This window comes from Lynx rufus, unplaced genomic scaffold (genome assembly GCF_022079265.1).
Source record: "Lynx rufus isolate CCGP_SWC_20201006 ecotype Redwood Valley unplaced genomic scaffold, mLynRuf1.p SCAF_2, whole genome shotgun sequence".
Taxonomy (NCBI): domain Eukaryota; kingdom Metazoa; phylum Chordata; class Mammalia; order Carnivora; family Felidae; genus Lynx; species Lynx rufus.
Genome location: NW_025814834.1, coordinates 36,243,787 through 36,262,195, shown reverse-complemented (window position 1 = coordinate 36,262,195; position 18,409 = coordinate 36,243,787). Strand labels below are relative to the sequence as shown.

The following is an 18,409-nucleotide window of genomic DNA, read 5'->3' as shown; positions in this document are numbered from 1 at the left end:
GTGGCCATGGTGCCCTGCCTGTCACGGTAAGAGCGGCCACTTTATCTTGGTACCACCACTGCCCGCATCTACATGAAGATGAAAGAAACTGTACCTAACAGTTCCCGTGAATATACATGCATCTCTTTATTTTGTTAACAGAAGTAAGATGGACAAATGATATGTTTTCAACGAGCAAGCCTGTGTTTATTATATATCTGAGAGGCTGGCGACAACAAAGACGACTTCGTGAGTTCTATCAAAGGGAAAAGAGAGCTGGACCCCAGAGGCTTTCCTTGGGTAAAGAGAACTGTCTCCCTCAAACTTGTTTTCCAGCTATACATCAATCTTCAATATAATTATGTTTGACAGAATATAAGCTCTTGGCAGTTAACTTGTTTACAATAAACGCTTAGTTTGGGTACATGGACTGTATTTCGGTTTTATAAATATCAAACACAAACCTACAACAGTTCCATTATGGGGCTGAGAATTATTTTGCTATAAATCTTTTTATTGGGGGGCCAAGGGAATTACTTTGCAGCTTGTTTTCCACTAACCACTTGGAATAGTGTGAAAAGAGGTACATTTATACTCTGACCCTGTGCTAATTGGAATTCTATACATTTCCATGGGAAAGCACACAGTATCAGTCCTGAACATGCAGGTTGCCCCCCAACCCCGACATTGTTGTCATGATGGTAAAAAAAAAAAAAAAAAAAAATACACATGCAAGCAAAATGGTTCTTGCTATAATTTTCGTACAGTTCTGATTCTCCTCAAAGTCTCTTGGGAACTAATGGCCATTTGTGACAGCACTGGCAGGCCTTCAGTGGTGAGCTCCAGTTTGGGGGGGTTTACAAGTTAGCTGTAAAAATGTGCTTAAGGCCCAAACTGACTATATGAATGGGCCTGTAAAAAGAGTTAGTTTTGCTGAATGTTACCTGGAGATTCATTTGAGAAGGGGAAAAAAAAAAAAAAAAATCAGGATCACCTTATTTACTCTTGTAAAGTGCCTTTACTTGGGTCTTAAATGTGTGTATAACTTACTTTCAGAGAACAATTTGCTCCTCTTATACCCCCTCGAAAATAAAGGGTGTTCAGTCTTCTAATACCACACCTGCCACATCTATAGCACAAAACCTTGTCTGAATGGAGCCTGGGAAGCTGAACGCCAGACAAAGCTTCAGGGGTACCCTGGCTTAGCCCCACTCCGTGAACACTCTTCTCCAGCATGCACCTTCACTAGCATGCAGCATGCCTTCTGGGGTTCAGATGAGGACGATTCGTCCTTGCAGAGTTTCCTCACTTGTTTTTAATTTCACAATGACCTTGTGATCAGATTCCTATAATAGTTCAACTCTGATACGGTACTAATGTTCAGAAAATACTCATTTTTAATTTTCCAAAATACCTACTACTGGGGAATTCAGGCACTTTATTGTTTAACAGTGAGATTCCAACTTCTTTCCTTCTAGTCAATGCTACAATTTCAGGTGACATAAAATAAAGAATTTTTTTTGTCTCTCCCCTTCTGATAAAGACCTGAAACTGATTTATAAGTTTCAAGAGTCATCAAATAGGATTTTATTAAAAATTTTACCACATAACTTTCCTACATGAGAAAGAGAAAGAGGAAAAATATTTTCATTGCATTATCAGCCCCACAGGTCTTTCTTGTTAATATCAAAAGCACTAGTTTACAGTGTGAACTAATGGAAAATTGTTAAATTCACCTAAAATAATCAATCTTTTTTTTTTATTATTTAAATAAGCCCTTTTAAGACTTTGACTATTTAACTGCTATTTACTCGGGGAAGGGGAGACATGGAGAAGGAGACTGTACAAAAAAAGAAAAAAACTTTTTTAATTGTACAACAAAAATTCCCTCCAAGGCAAAAAGACATTATGCCAAGTTCCACCCAGAATTAATGTTTAGGTTTAAATTATAAAGGCCAGAAAAAAACAGAACCACTAATAGACCCTTAAAGCTCGTGGCATTTGTCGCCGCTGTTAGGTTATGTAGATGCTAAAATTGAAAAACCCTTTGCTGACAAAAGTATTTTAATGAAGGTGCTATTAAGTAGACTCTCTGAACTGAATTTAAACAAAACAAAACAACAACAAAAAAGCCTTTTGAGCTGTTTGATATAAATTCCACTCTAAAGGGGATTATGCTTGGGACAGTTCTGGGATTATGAGACCTCCACCAGTAAGGGTTTACTGCCTATCTTATTCCTTTCATTTTAACATTCTCACAAAGATTTTTAAATATTGAACCCAAGAAAATTCTTAGCTACAGATCAAAGAAATGTTCTCCTCTAACTCTGTTAAGGTTGTCCAAACTTTGGGCTCCAAATACTCTGATGGCCAACATTGTTTGTGGTTTTAGTATCCCCGCAATGAGCAGGGGTTAACTCCACTGTCTGGCTAAGTCCACTGTCATCACCAAAGTTGCCAGGAGCTCACAGTTTCTATGAATAGAGTAAGAAATACAGCCCAGAGTGAAAGAAAACTAGCCACTGATTTTGGCTGCTGCCGGCCAGCTCACTCTGAGTTGCCAGAAGCTCCCCTCTGGGGAAAGAGGCAGGGAGGCTGAGCAGTGTGAAGGATCATGGACTTAATAATGGTTCCGATGATGGCCAATGGAGGCCAGAGCCTATATATCTCAAGTGACAGTCTATGCTGCCTGAGTGAATGTCAGTGATGTGTACACATGGAAACTCAGGGTCCCCCCACCGACCCCATGTGTGCTGAGAAGAAATAAGGGTGCTCATTATTCACCTTCAACTCTCTCTCCCCCTTCAGCCTGGTTATGCCTTCCAGAGGAGGAACAGCAGGTCCAGGATCACACCTAACCTTTACCAGGGAGAGCTCCATCATCGGAGAAACAGTCATCATGTTTGTCTTTCATTTACAGAGGTTTAAAAGAAAGGTGGGGGAAGGGAGTTATACCTCAGGTAGAATATAAGAAAATGTGATTGCCCTTCTCAAACTGCATATAAAGACAAAATCAATGAGCACTTTTAATTGTCTCCTGAGCAACCACCTCCCAGGGGCTCCTTTAGGAACTTCCCAGGGAGGAGAAAGAACAAAATGGTCTCTCCCAAAACAGATTTTAGCTAATAAACACAGCAAAGTAAGTGAAAAGCATTTCAGTTATTCTGCATCCTCTCCAAGACTAAAAATTTGTACATTGTGTGACAGGTCCACCTCATTTTTCTTAATGATGTTTTTATTATTCTTTCACTCAATTAAAGCAGAAATGGATATTGCATCTTCTGACTGTATAATTGTTATTGTAATCTGTTTTCGATCACTGCTTGGGAAATGGGTCCAAAACAACATAAACTCTCCACTGCCTCAGAAGGCAAGTCATTTTCTTTTACTACGACACTTAAAGAGACATTTATCATGCTGCTCTGTTCACATCTTTGGATTATGATAAAAGAAAGTTCTTGTTCTGTTAACCAAAAAAATATAATGTTTTGAAAACACTGCTATGTAAACAGTTTTGACATGAATGCGTTTTCCTAATAAACTATCAATTTTGCCTTTCCTTATACATATAAAGAATTGGAACAAATGCAATAAAAATATGCAATTTTAACACAGGGACCAATCAGGAAATTTGAAAATCAGTCATATTCAGTTATAAAAGAACTGATACACTCGTTTTCCAGCCAAATAGAAAAACAAGTAAAAAACAAATTTTTTTAAAGAAAGAAAAAGATATCTCTGCTTAATGTGATGAAATTAAAATTGTTTCTATGAAAAATGCAAATCACCTCTGTTAAATCTTAGTGCTTTGGAAACACTTGCTCTAACCAGAGTCTTATTAATTTTTTTTTTTCATATCTGTGCAAGTCTTCAACACATAAAGTCTCTGAGCTGCTGGGCACATTTCAATAACTGTGTAACCATAAGTGGGCACCAAACAGTCTGGTGTGAAATGCATACTTTTTGATAAGCTTGCAGTGTTTCCTCTGAACTTTCTAATCTTTGTTGTTATGTCAAATGCTATCATTTAATAACCCACTGTGCTAAGACAGAACTCCATTCCAATGATAAGACAACTAGTGAAGGGCAGATCCAAATTTGCCTTATACCGTGAGCAACTAAAATTGAAATCTACTTCCCTTAGAGTTTTACTATCCTAATGTGTCATAACCACAAATAAAGAACATTCTTCGTACGATATGACTGCCCTAATTTGCTGATAACTTCATTGCAAGGTTCAAATTCTTGAAATTTCTATTAATGTTTTTTTTCTTCATCTTAAGCATTTGCCAAACTAGTAACTAAAATATTCACTAGTTTATTTTTTAAGTTTTAAAGGTACACACATCAGTGAAAATGGAAAAAATACATCCCATAAACCCCACTGCCATAATTATATGTCTAAGGCAATTTACTCCATATTAGGTCGTTTTTACCTAGTTTTTAAAAAAAAAAATCTGGAAGAAGTAAAACTTTGTAGGTGAGAAGAGAAAGACAGAAGTGGTGGAAGACAATTTCTGATGCAGGCTTTCACTTAATTATACTGATTTTGCCACAATTTTTAAAATCACTTGCTATTAAACAGCAAAACAATTCTGCTAATTGAAAACAACAACAACAAAATTACAGAGATACAGTTCCATGCTTTTGAAAACTCCACCATGGAACATTTTTACATAAACACTGTGTAGCATGAAGTGCTTGTGAGGCTTGTTTCATGCAAAAGAAGAAAATAAATGTTTGGCTGATCACTGACAATACGGGAACCAATGTGACTTCAGAAAATGGAAAATAACACGCTATAGGGGCTCCGTCTGTGCCTTTTTGGAAGTCTGTAAGTACTCAACTGGCTTTTGTTTTAACTCATACCTCAATTCCTCTCAGGGCCGTCTACTTGGACTTTGAAATATCTATCGCGTTGCCCGTAAGTAGTAGGATGATGAATCCTTTGTATATAAAAATCCATTTTTAACACATAGACATTCTCAAACCTCTATTGCACTTTAAAATAAAAGGAATTCACAACTCTCTTTACTGGCACCCTAAATTAATGCTAGAGAGCAGTGGTGATTGGAAGTGAGAAAGGCCCCACATAATCAAAGTCAGCAGAGGGAAATCACTCATTTTAAAATCACTATAAAGAAAAGAATGGAAGCAAAAAAGGCTAACTCTCTTCATTTGTTGAGCTACGCATAAAGGTCTTCTACTTGAAACCATTTTCACTTGTTTCTTTCTCTTTTTCCTTTCTCTTTCTTTCTTTCTTTCTTTCTTTCTTTCTTTCTTTCTTTCTTTCTTAAAAAATAATGAGTTAAAATGTATGGGTTAGATCCAATATTTCACTGCTGTTCTTACTCTTGGGGAGTAGGGGGTGGGGTGGGGAACGTGCTGCCAAAGCTTCTGAAAAGAGAGTTTGGGCTGCTAATTTTCCGTTCACAAAATCTAAATTCCCCTTATGCATCTCACACAACTCATGAAATAATATGAAACAGTATTATATCACTGCAAATTGAGACATTTTTATCAAAATAAAGAGTGATGATGCCAACATTTCATTTGTCATTCCCCACTTGTCACTTCTCACTGACAAACTGTTACACATACAACTTTTGTCAAATGCTCCATCTTTAAATATGTTCCAAAATGCCATTGTATCTCAGCACTCTTATAAGGAAGACAGCAAAAACCACTATGTTACCACACATTAGTTACATAGGTTTAAAAAAAAAAAAAAAACCCTACTTATTAAATAAAAGATAGAGGATTTTTATTAATTTACATGCTATGTGGGATAAAGTTTAGATTCCTGAAAAAAAAACAAAAACAAATTATGAACGTATTTTATTTACCTAATGTGAGATTATTAGTTACAAGAAACTTTGTTAATGGTGAAGAATAGGTTCCTTTTTAGCAACAGAAACCTAAACTCTCTAAAATGACCTAAAAAATAGAGTTTAGAACTCATCTAGCCCTGTTAATGTCTTTTTTACAAATGCATGTAAAGTCTCTACACTGAAGTCTCTTTTCAAAAAAAGAAAACCAAAGGTTTTAAATTATCAAAGTAGAACCACTACACTTGACTGCTTATGAGATATATTTTGCCAGATATACCAAATAATTACCCTGCCTTTCCTGGACTAAAACTGATTTCCATATTCTTAAAATAATTCAAATTCATATTCCTAGACCTCTAATAAATGATAAGTCTTTTTATATATACATAAATATAATATATATATACAAGATATCTAAGACGTACAGACTGATTCTACTAGTCACAACCCCCTGGGAAAAGATTATATTGCTTATTTCTACAGGGGTTAAAAAACAAATGTCTTAAGGGACATCTATGTAGTTCCAACACACACACACACATACACACACACATTTCATTGCAGATGATCTTGAATATATAATGGTCAGTGGGTTTCTGCTGATGGAACACAAGGCTTCCAAAATTACTTGAAACATCAAATTATGCTCAGGACTTTGAGGGGCGGATACCCTATGTTCTGTTTAATGTGTATGTTCCATTGCATATATTTTTTTAACCAAGTATATCTTTATTTTAATAACAGGCCAAGGACTAAAAACACTTTAGAAAAGGGCTATTTTTCTACCTCAGCAAAACTACAGAGGACATGCTAGATTGTTGGATGACCCCAAAACCTAAGTTCATTCTATTTAAAAGATCTCAAACCCTTAAAAAAAAAAAAAAAAAGTAGAATGTAAAAGGGAAATACAATCTTTTCTCTTTGGAAGTAATAACATGAGGCCTCCCTACAAGCAAAATGGTGTTCATCCTTGGCTAAAATGAATTTAATGGGTTTTCGTCATTTTACCCAGGTTGACAATATGTGTCTAAATTTCCAAGTATTTTATACATTTCAATACATCAATATCTATACTCTTTCATAGCTGTACTCCCTTCAAAGAGTAAAATGTCTGCCTACACTGCTAATATGGTGACTGCACCTGACCTGAACTGCATTTCTTTTAATCTAAAAGGAAATGTTCCACATGTAGACAATTAAACTAACTGTTGTTGTAGACAATGTTCAGCTCTAAATGAGGCCCTGCCCAACAATCGTGATCACATTTGCTTCCCTATTTGAATACATCAGTGTGTATTGCATAATGATTTTTTTCCCCTTGTAACAAGACAGTTATGTTCTTCAAAGGGCTGCCTATTAGCAAGAAGGATAGGCCTACTTTGGGTCAACTAGTTATAAGACAACTTTAACAGGCAATTCCTCAACAAGATTAAATCATGATTTTAAAAACAAATTATTTTTCAGGAAAAAAAAAAGGAAATTTTTTCAAAAAACAGCAACTATCTCTAAAAGATATTCACGGTGTTCAAACATTTTCCCCCCAAAAGCCTAGAACATTTAACACCAAAAAAAAATGATCAAAATTCATAGGAAAATGAAAAATATCAAAAAGATTTCTGATGTTTAATGCCTCCTATCAGCAAATACACCATCTGGTATACTCAAGCGCTGTTCATTCAGTTTAAATAAAGCTGTCTGAAAGTTTTTCTTTAAGCCAAACATTTAAAAATGAAAATGCTTGTGTTAACAATGAATGAAGCACAATAATTTATTGCTATTAAAGCACAACTGGCCAGCGCCTTTCAGCAGTCCAGGAGGAAAGCAGAGAGCTTCGCTTCCTCTGCAAACTTGATTGGCATCACTTTCATTTTATGCTGTAGGTTTCGTGGCTGAAGCATTACACACAGCAGAACCTTTTAGGTACTTATGTTAATGGTGGCGAAAAGGATCATCTGATTCTTATTTTCGTCACCCTTAATAATCTTTTCTTTTTCTAAATCTTCAAATAGATCTGTAAGTTTTAATCAACAATTTCACAAATATAAATTTCCCCACCATTAATCATCCTTTTTCAAAATCCTTATGGAGTGAATTACTAGCTGAGAGGGGACGCCAATTCTAGTAAGTGAATGTTACCCAGCAGGGATATAAAGCTGTCAACACCACTGTGCTCTTGCTTGCTCTAAACTCTCTCCCAGCCTTCCTATGTTTTTTAAAGAGATATTAGCCTTTTTTTTTTTTTTTTTTTTTTTTTTGCCTAGGGACTTTCTATAAAAGCTGAGTGTCATACACATCTGAGCACTTATTTTATTACATACATGCTTTAAAACATAACTTAGATAAGAACAAACACATCCTAGAAGGTGTTGGAAAGACAAAGCAAAACTGATCTATGTTCTAATAGTCTTCTAAAGCTAACCACATTGTAAACAGCACACTAACTTTTAAGTCCCCTATTAAAACGCAACCTTGAGGACTGTGATAGTGTATCTGCCACCTCAACTAGTCAAATCCAGACACTAAAATAATTTTTTTTAACAAACACATTCTCACCAAAAAACATACCAAACTCTCTAAAACCGTAGAATAAGGGCAACAGAATTTACTATTACAACTAAGGCATTCAGAAACATTTATTCACCTCACTGTTTATCAAAAGCAGGAAGATAAACTGCCATATTATTGGGCAACCAATTAACTTAATGATCTCCCCATTTTTAGGGGGAAAGCTTTTAAGAAAGAGAATCACTAAAGATTAACAAATGTGTCCTATCAAATTTTGAGCCCTATTTTTAAGCCATCTCCATAACATTGACAAGACTGCAATATATCTGAAAATGGTAATAAATGATATAGAGCTATAAATATTTTGTAGTTGTCTATGTTTATTATATTGCTTCATAAAGAAAATTTAAACAAAAGAAGGTAGGGTGATAGAAATATAATCTATTTTATACTTAACCTGTTCAAAAAAAAAAAGTCTTTCAATGACAAAGAACTTCTAACTAGAAATGTATTTTAAACATTTTTAAAAATTTTAAATTTTTTTAAAGGCTTTGCTTTTCTCCCATCTATATACATGATTAAAAGTTACAAAGAAATGAAATTGTTACCAGCTCAACATACATTAGGAAACCACATAAACTTAAACCCCTCCAAAAAAATTAACATTCAATAAAAAACTTTACACTGTCAAAATTTTATGTCTTTATATTTTAAAGGTTTCTAAATTAAAATCTTTCTAAATAATCTACTATGCTATACAGAATACAATCTTTCTCTATAAATTTTTTTAAAACCCACCATATGTAAACTCTTTTAACCACTTCACTATTAAGTATTAAACACAGTACTTACTGAGACAAGCTAATACCATCTCTATTTTCACTTTGGAAAGCAACTAATAAGGCCTTTGATATTACTACATTAAAGCTCAGTAAAAGTGACGAAAGCAGCTTGTTGAAACAAACCTATTATTCCTCTTGAAGACTTAATTTCACTTTATACCAGATTTATAATAAGTGGTCAAATGTGAATTATAGTCTCAGAAAATAAGAAACGCTACCACTATGTCACACTAAATTTAGGTATTCCTGGTCAACAAAATTAGGGAGTTTCTCTCACAGTTCAATATGATGTAGGAATAAAGAAAACACTTTTTTTTTAAGGAATCACAATTGTTAACAATTACGTTCTAAAATGTTTAGAGACTTCTTTCAATTCAGTGAATTTTAGCAGGTCTTCAGAAAGAAACCAAAAGTCTATGTCCAAGTTTTTTCTTTATGCATAAGGCCACTTTGAGAACACATCTCCTCCTCCAATGATTTCCAAGTTTTTCAATCAAATAGTATCAGCACTTGTATCATCTTACACTTGGTTTTACCATATTTACTATATATTTTTCTTTCTCATATGCATATACTAAAATATGTCACAAAAAGTCTGAAGTTATTGTTCCAGTCTCAAGATAACACAATAAACACAAATTTTAAAAAGTGGGTCACAGAACTATCAAGTTTTCTTTTGCTTCATCGAAGTGTATCTTTAAGCCCCTAAAAATAAAAGGCGCATAAGCCACAATGTATGGCCAAATCATTTTTTAAAGCTTTAAAAATTGTGAGAATGGGTGCTTCTCAAGTGAGATGAATAATATAAGGAACTAAGGCAAACCATTCTGAATGTCTACGGTGAAGAAATAATAATAGCAAACTAAGTAAAAATAGAAACGTGTTATTTTATAAAATGTCTTTTAACTCTTTAAAAGGTATGGACGTTTAGACTTAAGTCTTTACTTTGAAATACAGACTATGGCTATTTAGAACATGGGGTTGGAGTTTATCACTAAGTTTTGCCATGGTTTTGTATCATTTCAGGTGTGCTCATATAAAGAATTATGTTAAGTAAGCTACTGCTGAAAATATTAGGGGGGAAACCTCTAGAAGCAAAAAAGATTTAAACTAGTGATTTATGTCAAACACAAAAAAACTGCATGCCATATTGAACTGTGCATTTTGTATGCCAAAACAACTAAGCAAACAGCACATAAGCCTCAACATATTTTAATAATATTTAACTTTCTTACATATCGCTTTATAAAATTATTTTTCCTGACCACATTAAAGGAAAGTGGTTGTTTAAGTAGTAAAATCTCCAAAAAGTTTTCTTTAAATAATATTAAATGCTTGGAAAGGTAAACAGCATGTAGCCATTAGGACTACTTTGCTATTTTTTACCTGTTCTGCCGTAATTCATAACAAACTTACAAACGCGTAGGACTTTAAACTGTTTAGAAAATGGTGACCTTAAAGCTTCTAAGGGCCTGGCAGATTTCATGATGCTTCTTTATTTCCCACTTGAACTGTGGCAGGAAATATTCCCAGTTGTTACTAATTTATCTCGAAGGACTGTCCTAACTACAAAGTAACACCAGCACTCCTGCTCCTGGGCATTAAAGACTAGTCCACAAAAGCGATCGCACCTCAACTTCATCTCTACAACAGATACTCTGAGGCAAAGCAAAAGAGTTAAATCACTAAAAAGCTCTCTAGGAAAATCTAGAAACAGTTAGCTGGCTGTGACATAAACCTGCCAACACCTCAGCACACAGTGGCAAAGTGCCCAAAAAATGCCACCCTCTGGGTAAACCACTTTCTTGTTTTAACTCTACATGAAGCTACCAGTTGCAGATGAGAGGCGACGGGGGCATTATTTGGCAACCTGGAATTCACTTCCTGTAATCCTACACCGCGACAGCGCCTAATCAACCTGAACCCTGACACCCGGGCCATTATCGCCGGGCCGCGGGGCTGCGCGCGCCTCCCCGCTCCGGGCTGTTACCTCCCACGGCCTTGGCCACGGCGCCGTTGGGCCTCCCGCGGGCTCCCATGGGGCTGCCGTTCTGCTCCAGCCGGGCCACCTTCACCGGGGGAGGCCCCTTGACGTCGGGGCTGCCGCTCCGCCGGTCGGGGCTGTCCCGCAGACACGGGCTCTCGCTCCGCCGCTCCATGCTGCTCCGACTCGGAGACAAAGTTCCCACCGGCAGGTCGCAATAAAACGCGCAGGGACCTAGGGAGGGGGCGGGGGGGGAGGGAAGGGGGAGGGAAAAAAAAAGAGGGAAAACCGCTCACACACGTGATAGACGTTCAGGCCAGTGGCAGAGCGCTGCACCAAGCCACACAAACTTCCTCCCACGCTGCCCGAGGGGCCCGAGCCGGGAAGCGGGTCCCCACCTTCCACTGGGCGGCCAAAGGAAGCTCGAGGTGCTGCGACACTGCCCAGTTGCTCTCCAGAAGTTAGCCCTCGGTGACGGTTACCAGGCCAGCGCCCAGGGGCGCCCAGAAGTGGCCCATTCATTGGGACAGGGTTGGCATACGCCGTTCTCAGATGAGACAGCCTCGCCGTGCGGGGGTCAGGGTTGCAGAAGAAGTGAACTTCATAAAAAGGCATCTCACCCACTCGAGGAAGGGATAGGGGATGTACACAAGTCCGTAAGAAACCGAATTAACCACATGATGAATGTGCCGTGAATGGCGGGTTAGGAGCCAAAGGCCTGCCTTAAGGACTCCTTGAATCCCTGCTTTTTATCTTTACCGAGCAAGTCTTGAGACACAAACACACTTTGCACAAAACCAACCCTCATTCCACATTAATAAGCATCCCAAAACATTTGGAGGTATTCACCAGAATACTCTCCAGAATAACCTTCATCACAATGAAGGGGGCTACAATCATTATTTTGGAATGTTCTTATCTTCTTCCGATCCTAAGTGATTTTTTAAAAAGCTCTTCAGCATAAAACACAAAAGCAAAAAGCATCTAAATTATTAAGTTAAGAAGCAACCTTCATCAACCCCAATTTAAAATTTTCTCCAAAAAGTTTTCCTCTGGGTCTCTTGGCTGGCAGCGCGCTCCTCAAGGAACCCGCAGATCTCGGCACCCCTGGATTTGGAGGGGGGGGGCGGCAGAAGAGGAGGAAACACCTGATGAAACTGCACTCACATTGTCACTGACATCCCTGAGAAGCAGGAACCCTGCACAACAAAGTGCGCTAGGAATCCTCGCGGGCGGTCTCGCCGTGGGAGAAGCCGCGTGTCAAGGAGACATGGTGGGGGTGGCAGAGGGGAGGTGAGAGGAGAGACGCGAAAGATGCAGAGACAGAGCGGAAGGGCTGCCCTACTCCCTCTGCTACGCTGTCCGAGAGGGCGAGCGCTGCCGGGAGGGAACTTAGCCGGACCCGGGGCTTTCCCCGAACTCCCGAGCTTGGAGTGGGAGTCCTCGCCCGGCGTACTTACTGCTCACGGTCTGTCTGTAACTTGGCTGGCTGAGGCTCTGTCCATGGAGCAAAAGTAGAGAATCCAGGGTGGAAAGTTTCTGGTGCGTCGCCTTGCCGTGTTCTCCTAGTCTTCTTTCCTCTTTACTCCTTCCCCTTTTCCTCTTTCCCAGGTCCTAACGTTTAAGGTCCTGGGTCAGGGTGTCTTCTAGTGCAGAGATGGTTGTTATGATGATGATGATTGGGGGGGGGAGGGGGGTAGGGGGAGGAGGAGGAGAGGGAAAGGAGGGTTCCTCCAAAGGGGCACCCGAGCGAGCGGGGGAGGAGACGGCGGAGGAGGGGAAAAGAGGGAAGGAGGCTGAAAAAGCCTTTTCACACCTTCGGGAAGGAGACCCGTTCTGGAGAGAAAGGGCTGAGGACTGGGAGGAGGCGGAGGCGGGCCGGTGCTGCCGCTTCGCAGGTCTGCTAGTTCGCGAGGAGGCGCGGCCGGAGCCTTAGGGCCGGTGTCACCCAGAGCCAAGAAGGCGCAGGGACCCGGGACCGCGCGCGGGAGGAAACGCGGCGGCTGCCCAAGCTGTCACCTCCAGCCTCTCCCCTCTCGGCCGCCGCCGCCAGCAGCCGGAGCCGGACTCACTGACAAGCCGCAGAGAGAGATACACTGAGAGGGAGATGATTATTAGTTGCGTTGAGTCATCAGGCAAAGTGAGTCCTTTTGGGTTGTCCTCGGTTTCCGATTTCTCCCCCTCCCCCTTTCCGTCCCCAAATCTAGCGCCTTCAAAATAATAATTTGGGGTGGGGGTAGGGGAAGTCTCTGGGTTATTTCGGGATGGAGGTTGGGGGGGAAAGATCTAAACCCAAGCCAGACTGGTCCACCGCAATGAAGGAGGAGAGTGGGGGGCGGGGAGGAGGGCTGGGGAGGTTGCGGGGGGAGGGGGGCCCCGCCTGGCAGGAAATTAAACATCAATCAATCAATCGCTGTGAGCCCGGCGACCCAAACAGCGGCGGGGCTGCGGAGGAGGCAGAAGGGACTGGCGAGGGGCGGGTGGGAGGCAGGGAGGAGGGTAGAGAAGGAAGGGGAGAGTCGGCGGTGGCAGAGAGGTGGGGCGAGGACCGCGCGCGTCGGGCGGCAGAGGACCGATGGCAGAGAACCGAGTGCCGCGCGAGGCGGTGGCCGAGGCCGGTGGGTGCGCCCGGGTGCAGGCGGGCGCTGGGGCTCGGGTCTGGTCCTCCTCCTTGTGGCGGGTCCAGGGCGCGGCCGCCTCGCCCAGCCCCGAGGCGCACTCGTCCCGGCGCGGAGGCGGCGGCGACACGGCAGGCGCTGGTTGCCTCGTTTCCCGGCGGAGGCGCAGACCGACGCGCAGTAGGCAACCACGGCTGCCTCGGCTCCCGGTTCGGCTAACTGCGCGGAGTACTTTCGACTTTGGAGATAGGAGGGCTATCGCCTCCCCCACCCACCGCCTCCGCCCACCACCCACCGCCTCCGCCCCTCCGAGCAACTTTTCCCGATGCCTGTGAGCTCCCCCTTCGCGCAGAGCCGGCCGTCCGGGCCCGCCGCGCCGCCGCACGCGCGGGGAAGGCCGCTTCTCTCTCAGAGCCGACGCGGCTGTGGGTCCAGAACAATAGCCCGGGTGTCCTGAGTGGCAGGAGTACCAGCACTGCCCGCCGGGCTGCGGGTGGGACAGGAGAGGGGGCTGCGTGGGGGGCGCAGGGCGGGGGGCATCCCTGGATGACGTCCCTGGAGCGCTCGCAGCGCCGGCGACATCTCGAGGAGCTCAGCCCGGGCCGCCTGGAGGCCGTGACGCGGAGGCAGTGAGGGCGGTGGGGCTGCCTGTCCTCCGGCTGCGGGTCTGGGACTCCTGGGACCCCAGGCGGCTCAGGCACTAGGCTTCGAGCGCGGGCAGAGTGTGCGGTGAGGACCCGGTCTCCTCGTCCCGGGGGAGGCCGCGCGGGGGCGTCCACAGCAGGTCCCGCGAAGGTGTAACTGAGCCACAAACTTTTGCCGACTCCCGCGGCCGCAGCCGCCCGCAGCCCGACTCCAGCCGCGGTGTTCATTTAAGGTGGCGCGAGCACTAGCCGAGCAGGCCGAGCTCCGTCCGCGCTTTTGTCCCTGAGGTCCCGCTTGGGCGCGGGACCTCCTTAAAGAAAAGCACGTGGGCAGGGGCCGCGGCCCCCGCAAGCCGCCTCGGGCGCCGGCTTACACTCGCAGTCCGGACCTGTGGCGGGAAAATGAGGACGCGTCCCCGCCCGCCTTGAGGCCAGTGAAGCCCCTCTGCTGGCGGCACCGCCAATCCCTACCGCACACCTTGTGTCTCCTACCTAAACCCCCGGACCCGGAGGACTCCCAACCATCGCGCTGCCTGAGCCGCCAGTCCCCCTTAAGAAGTGTTGGCTGTACGGCGGCGCCAGAGGGCCAAACTAAATTCGTTTTTGGGAAACGCGCTCGGGTGGTAATTCTGGAAATCTTGGGCTGGTGCACAGACAGGGGGAAGCCGCGTCAGCCTAGTGTGCCCGGAGGTAGGCCGCCGTCCACTCGCCGCACCTACCCGGTGGGCGGCGTGCGCGCAGCCATTCCCTCAAAAGCAGAGGCCTGGGAGGCGGGGGAGCCTCTGGAAGAGAAAGGGTCCCAGAAACTAAACCTGCCCCGGCCTCTGTCTCAACGCCCAGATCCCGGAGAATCCCGCACCCAGGCGCCGCCCACCAAGTTCCAAAGGAGTCCTAGGCGACCCGGGAGGCTGTCGGAGCCCAGCCGAGAAAGGAAGTGAGGCTTGATAGTAAATCTTCGGGGAGCCACCCTGGGAGTTTTAGGGAGCATTTTCTTTTCCCTGCTTTTTATTCCCCAAATCCCATCTCCCCCACTTCCCTGAGCGAACGGGTTAGAGAAAATGCACAATTCGAAGTCTGTGAGAACAAAGTGGCTCGAGTAAACCAACTCGTGGTAGCTAAAAGGTTTTTGGCTGCAAAGAAACAAACTGTAAGTTTGATCAACAAACTTTTTTGTTTTAATCTGTAGTTTCACGTCGGAATGGGAAGGGGGTTTTGCAAAAAACAACTACCACTGTCAGAGTTTGAGCCCATTTTCAAAATGGGGAAAGACGCAATTCTTACAAATATCTTAACAACGATAATAATGCTGTTTCTTTCCTTACCTTGGTGTTGAACTGCAGAATCCTCCTCCGGATCAGTGTCCAGGAACTTAGAAGAAATGGTGATATTAGGACTTCAGTACTTCTGGAAAAAAAAAATGCAAATGGTTTAGCCAGGATCTTTCCTGTCTGATTCGTCACTATTATTATATCTGATGATGCGAATGGTTGGAGCGATTCAATCTTAAGTCATTAATGAGCTATTTTATAAACACCACTGTCTGAAGATCTTCATTTACATTTTGCGAAGGATCACTTCGCTAACCTCACATGCTTATGTCAACAGCATGAGTAGGAGACTTCAGTCACACTCATAAACAACACAGCGGTATTGTTAATGGGTTAATATTTTATAAAGCGTAAATATTTTATTATGTTTTGAAAGGAACTATTGATTCTAAATTATTAAACCCCTGAGAAGGGTGATTTAAATAAAGTATACAATTAAGTACAATTAAATGTACATTGTGGCTAGTTTGTTTTCAGATTCTGCACCCTTCTTAAATTAATTGATTTTCTCATTAGTGGAGTTTCTTCTTGTCCGTTTTTGATAATGAACAAAGCTATCATTTTGGGCAAAAGAACTCAACACATATAAAGGTGCATTTAACATAAAGGAAAATACCAAAAACTATGGGTTATTACTAGAAATGTATTTTGAATATTTGTAGATTTATATTTAGTAACACATTTTACAAATTTCTTTCAATTAAAAAAAAGAGAATTCTAGGAAGTTTTGTGATACATGCCCCGTGTGCGGGGGTTTTTTTTCCCCTTGAGTTTTGTCCCTAATAAAGGCCTTTTCTGTTTCAAATTACATAAGCTTTTTACTGCACGATTTTTGTATTGACCTAATTTCGACTGAAGTAAGCAATTATTTTCAGCATGTTTAATTTTTACAATAAGAAATTTTAAATAACGTTTTTATCTTTTGCTAAAATTTTCCACTTTTTAAAACTAAATAAATTATGATTCAAAAGTTTTGTTTGGTTTCGTTTTATATTCCTCAAGTAGTTTACTTCCAAACATTTTTTAAACAAAATCACACTCAAAAGAATTGGTTTTCATTACTTTTTTTAAAAATAATTTTATCCAAAACGCATTTGTGCACAGATAGTTTGCTCCAGTGCTCAAACCATAAAGTTCACGTTGGGGGACATTTTTATCCCTCAACTTGCTTCTCACTGACGTTTTTTGTCAGGAATCTACTACCACGTCTTCCCCTCTCCTCCCCCACCCCCAATTTTTTCATATGTCATTTAGTCAAAGGTCGCCTGTCTTTCATAATCACACAGAGATTTGTTATTTTAAAAATCAACGGATCTTTATGCGCTGGGCTTAAATATGCATGTTTTTTCTAATTTCCATGTTCTCCCCTTTTCTCTCTATCTCTTGTCAGGCCTTTCTTCTCCTTTTATGGCCTGCACTTTTACTGACATTTCTTGATTTCTCTCTCTCTCCACACCGAGGTTTCTACTGCGCTAGCTCTTGACTCTGGCCAACCTTCCTTCCCCAATGACCGTTCAGGACGGCCTAGGCCCGACTGCCCGGGCAGAGGGTGCCGGCTGCCCGGCATGGGACACCGGCTCTCGGCCGGACTACCCAGACCTCTGAGGGCCCAGCATCCATCACCAGGCTTCCTGGATTTCAGGTCTGGTCACCCTGGCAAAGAGGCCCTCCCGGCGTTGCGCTGCTTCTTAGAGAACACGGGGAAGTTGTGCCGCGTTTCTCCTCCATTCTCGCACACACAGGCAAAGCTCTACGGGAATTGCCAGCGTCGAAAGCCTTCTATGGCTCCTAGGAACCCACGCAGGCCTGCCTCTCCCGCCCCCCTGCGGGCCCCCCCCCCAACCCGGGCTTGCTCTGCTGGGGGCGAGAGGAGGGCGGGAGGGAATCGTTTCTCTCAAATGAAGCCCACACCAGTTCTGAAGCCAATTTCCGCCGCGGATTGTCCGGGGAGAGTTGGGCGACCAACATTTTCACGAACCGCATAACTGCCCCAGGCTTGGATTGGAAACTGGATGTGCCAAGGGGACTAGGGCCCGAGGCCAGAACGCCCCAGGGGAATGCGCCTAGAAGAGCAGATCAACTAGGGTGGGCTCGAGCCCTTTCCCAGACTGCTCCGGGGCGTCTGGGGACTGACCAGAGCGCAGGGGGCGGGGGACACTTACTTCGTTATCCGCACGCCTTCCTCTTTGGCATCAGAGCCGGGCAATCCCAACCCGCGCCAGGCAAAGATAAATTACTCCTGGCTCCCGCAGCAGCTCTGGGGCCTGGGCGGGGGCGGAGCGGTGCGGAAGCCGTCGGGCCGCCTAAGGTAGGGGTGGTGAAGGTCCTGCTCCCATCCTCAAAGGAACGAGTCCCTGCGGCCCGGCGGAGAGAAGCGTCCCAGGGAGAAGACTGGTTGGGGATGGGTGTTGGGCAACTAGTTTGTGTTAGATGGTGAGCTGAGCACCCAGGAGGTCGGAGGATCCGGAATCGGGAACAGACAATGCAGAGGCCCAGAGGGCGGGAGGGGACACGCGAAGGTCTGCCCTGGAGCTGCCTCAGGCGAGGACTGGGAGCTCTGTGCACTGAGGCCCCAAATGTCGGGGGTGGGAGAACGTGTCGGGGGTGGGCACCGCCTGCCCCGGGTGAGGAAAGCGAAGGGACTTGTCTTGAAGGTAAGGGAGACTTTGGTTTGGAGG

At 43.3% G+C, this 18,409-nt stretch overlaps 1 protein-coding gene across 1 annotated transcript in view; it reads right to left on the bottom strand.

The window, feature by feature from the left end:
• The window catches only part of SATB2 (SATB homeobox 2), a 188,014-nt gene extending 172,263 nt beyond the window's left edge, over window positions 1–15,751 (bottom strand). The window contains exons 1-2 of the mRNA XM_047085608.1: window positions 15,726–15,751; window positions 11,148–11,375 (exon numbers count right to left, since the gene is read on the bottom strand). Coding sequence (XP_046941564.1) covers window positions 11,148–11,316 — 169 coding nt within the window. The 5' untranslated portion in view covers window positions 11,317–11,375; window positions 15,726–15,751. The remainder of the gene's footprint in view (window positions 1–11,147; window positions 11,376–15,725) is intronic.
• Between the last annotated feature and the right edge of the window lie 2,658 nt (window positions 15,752–18,409).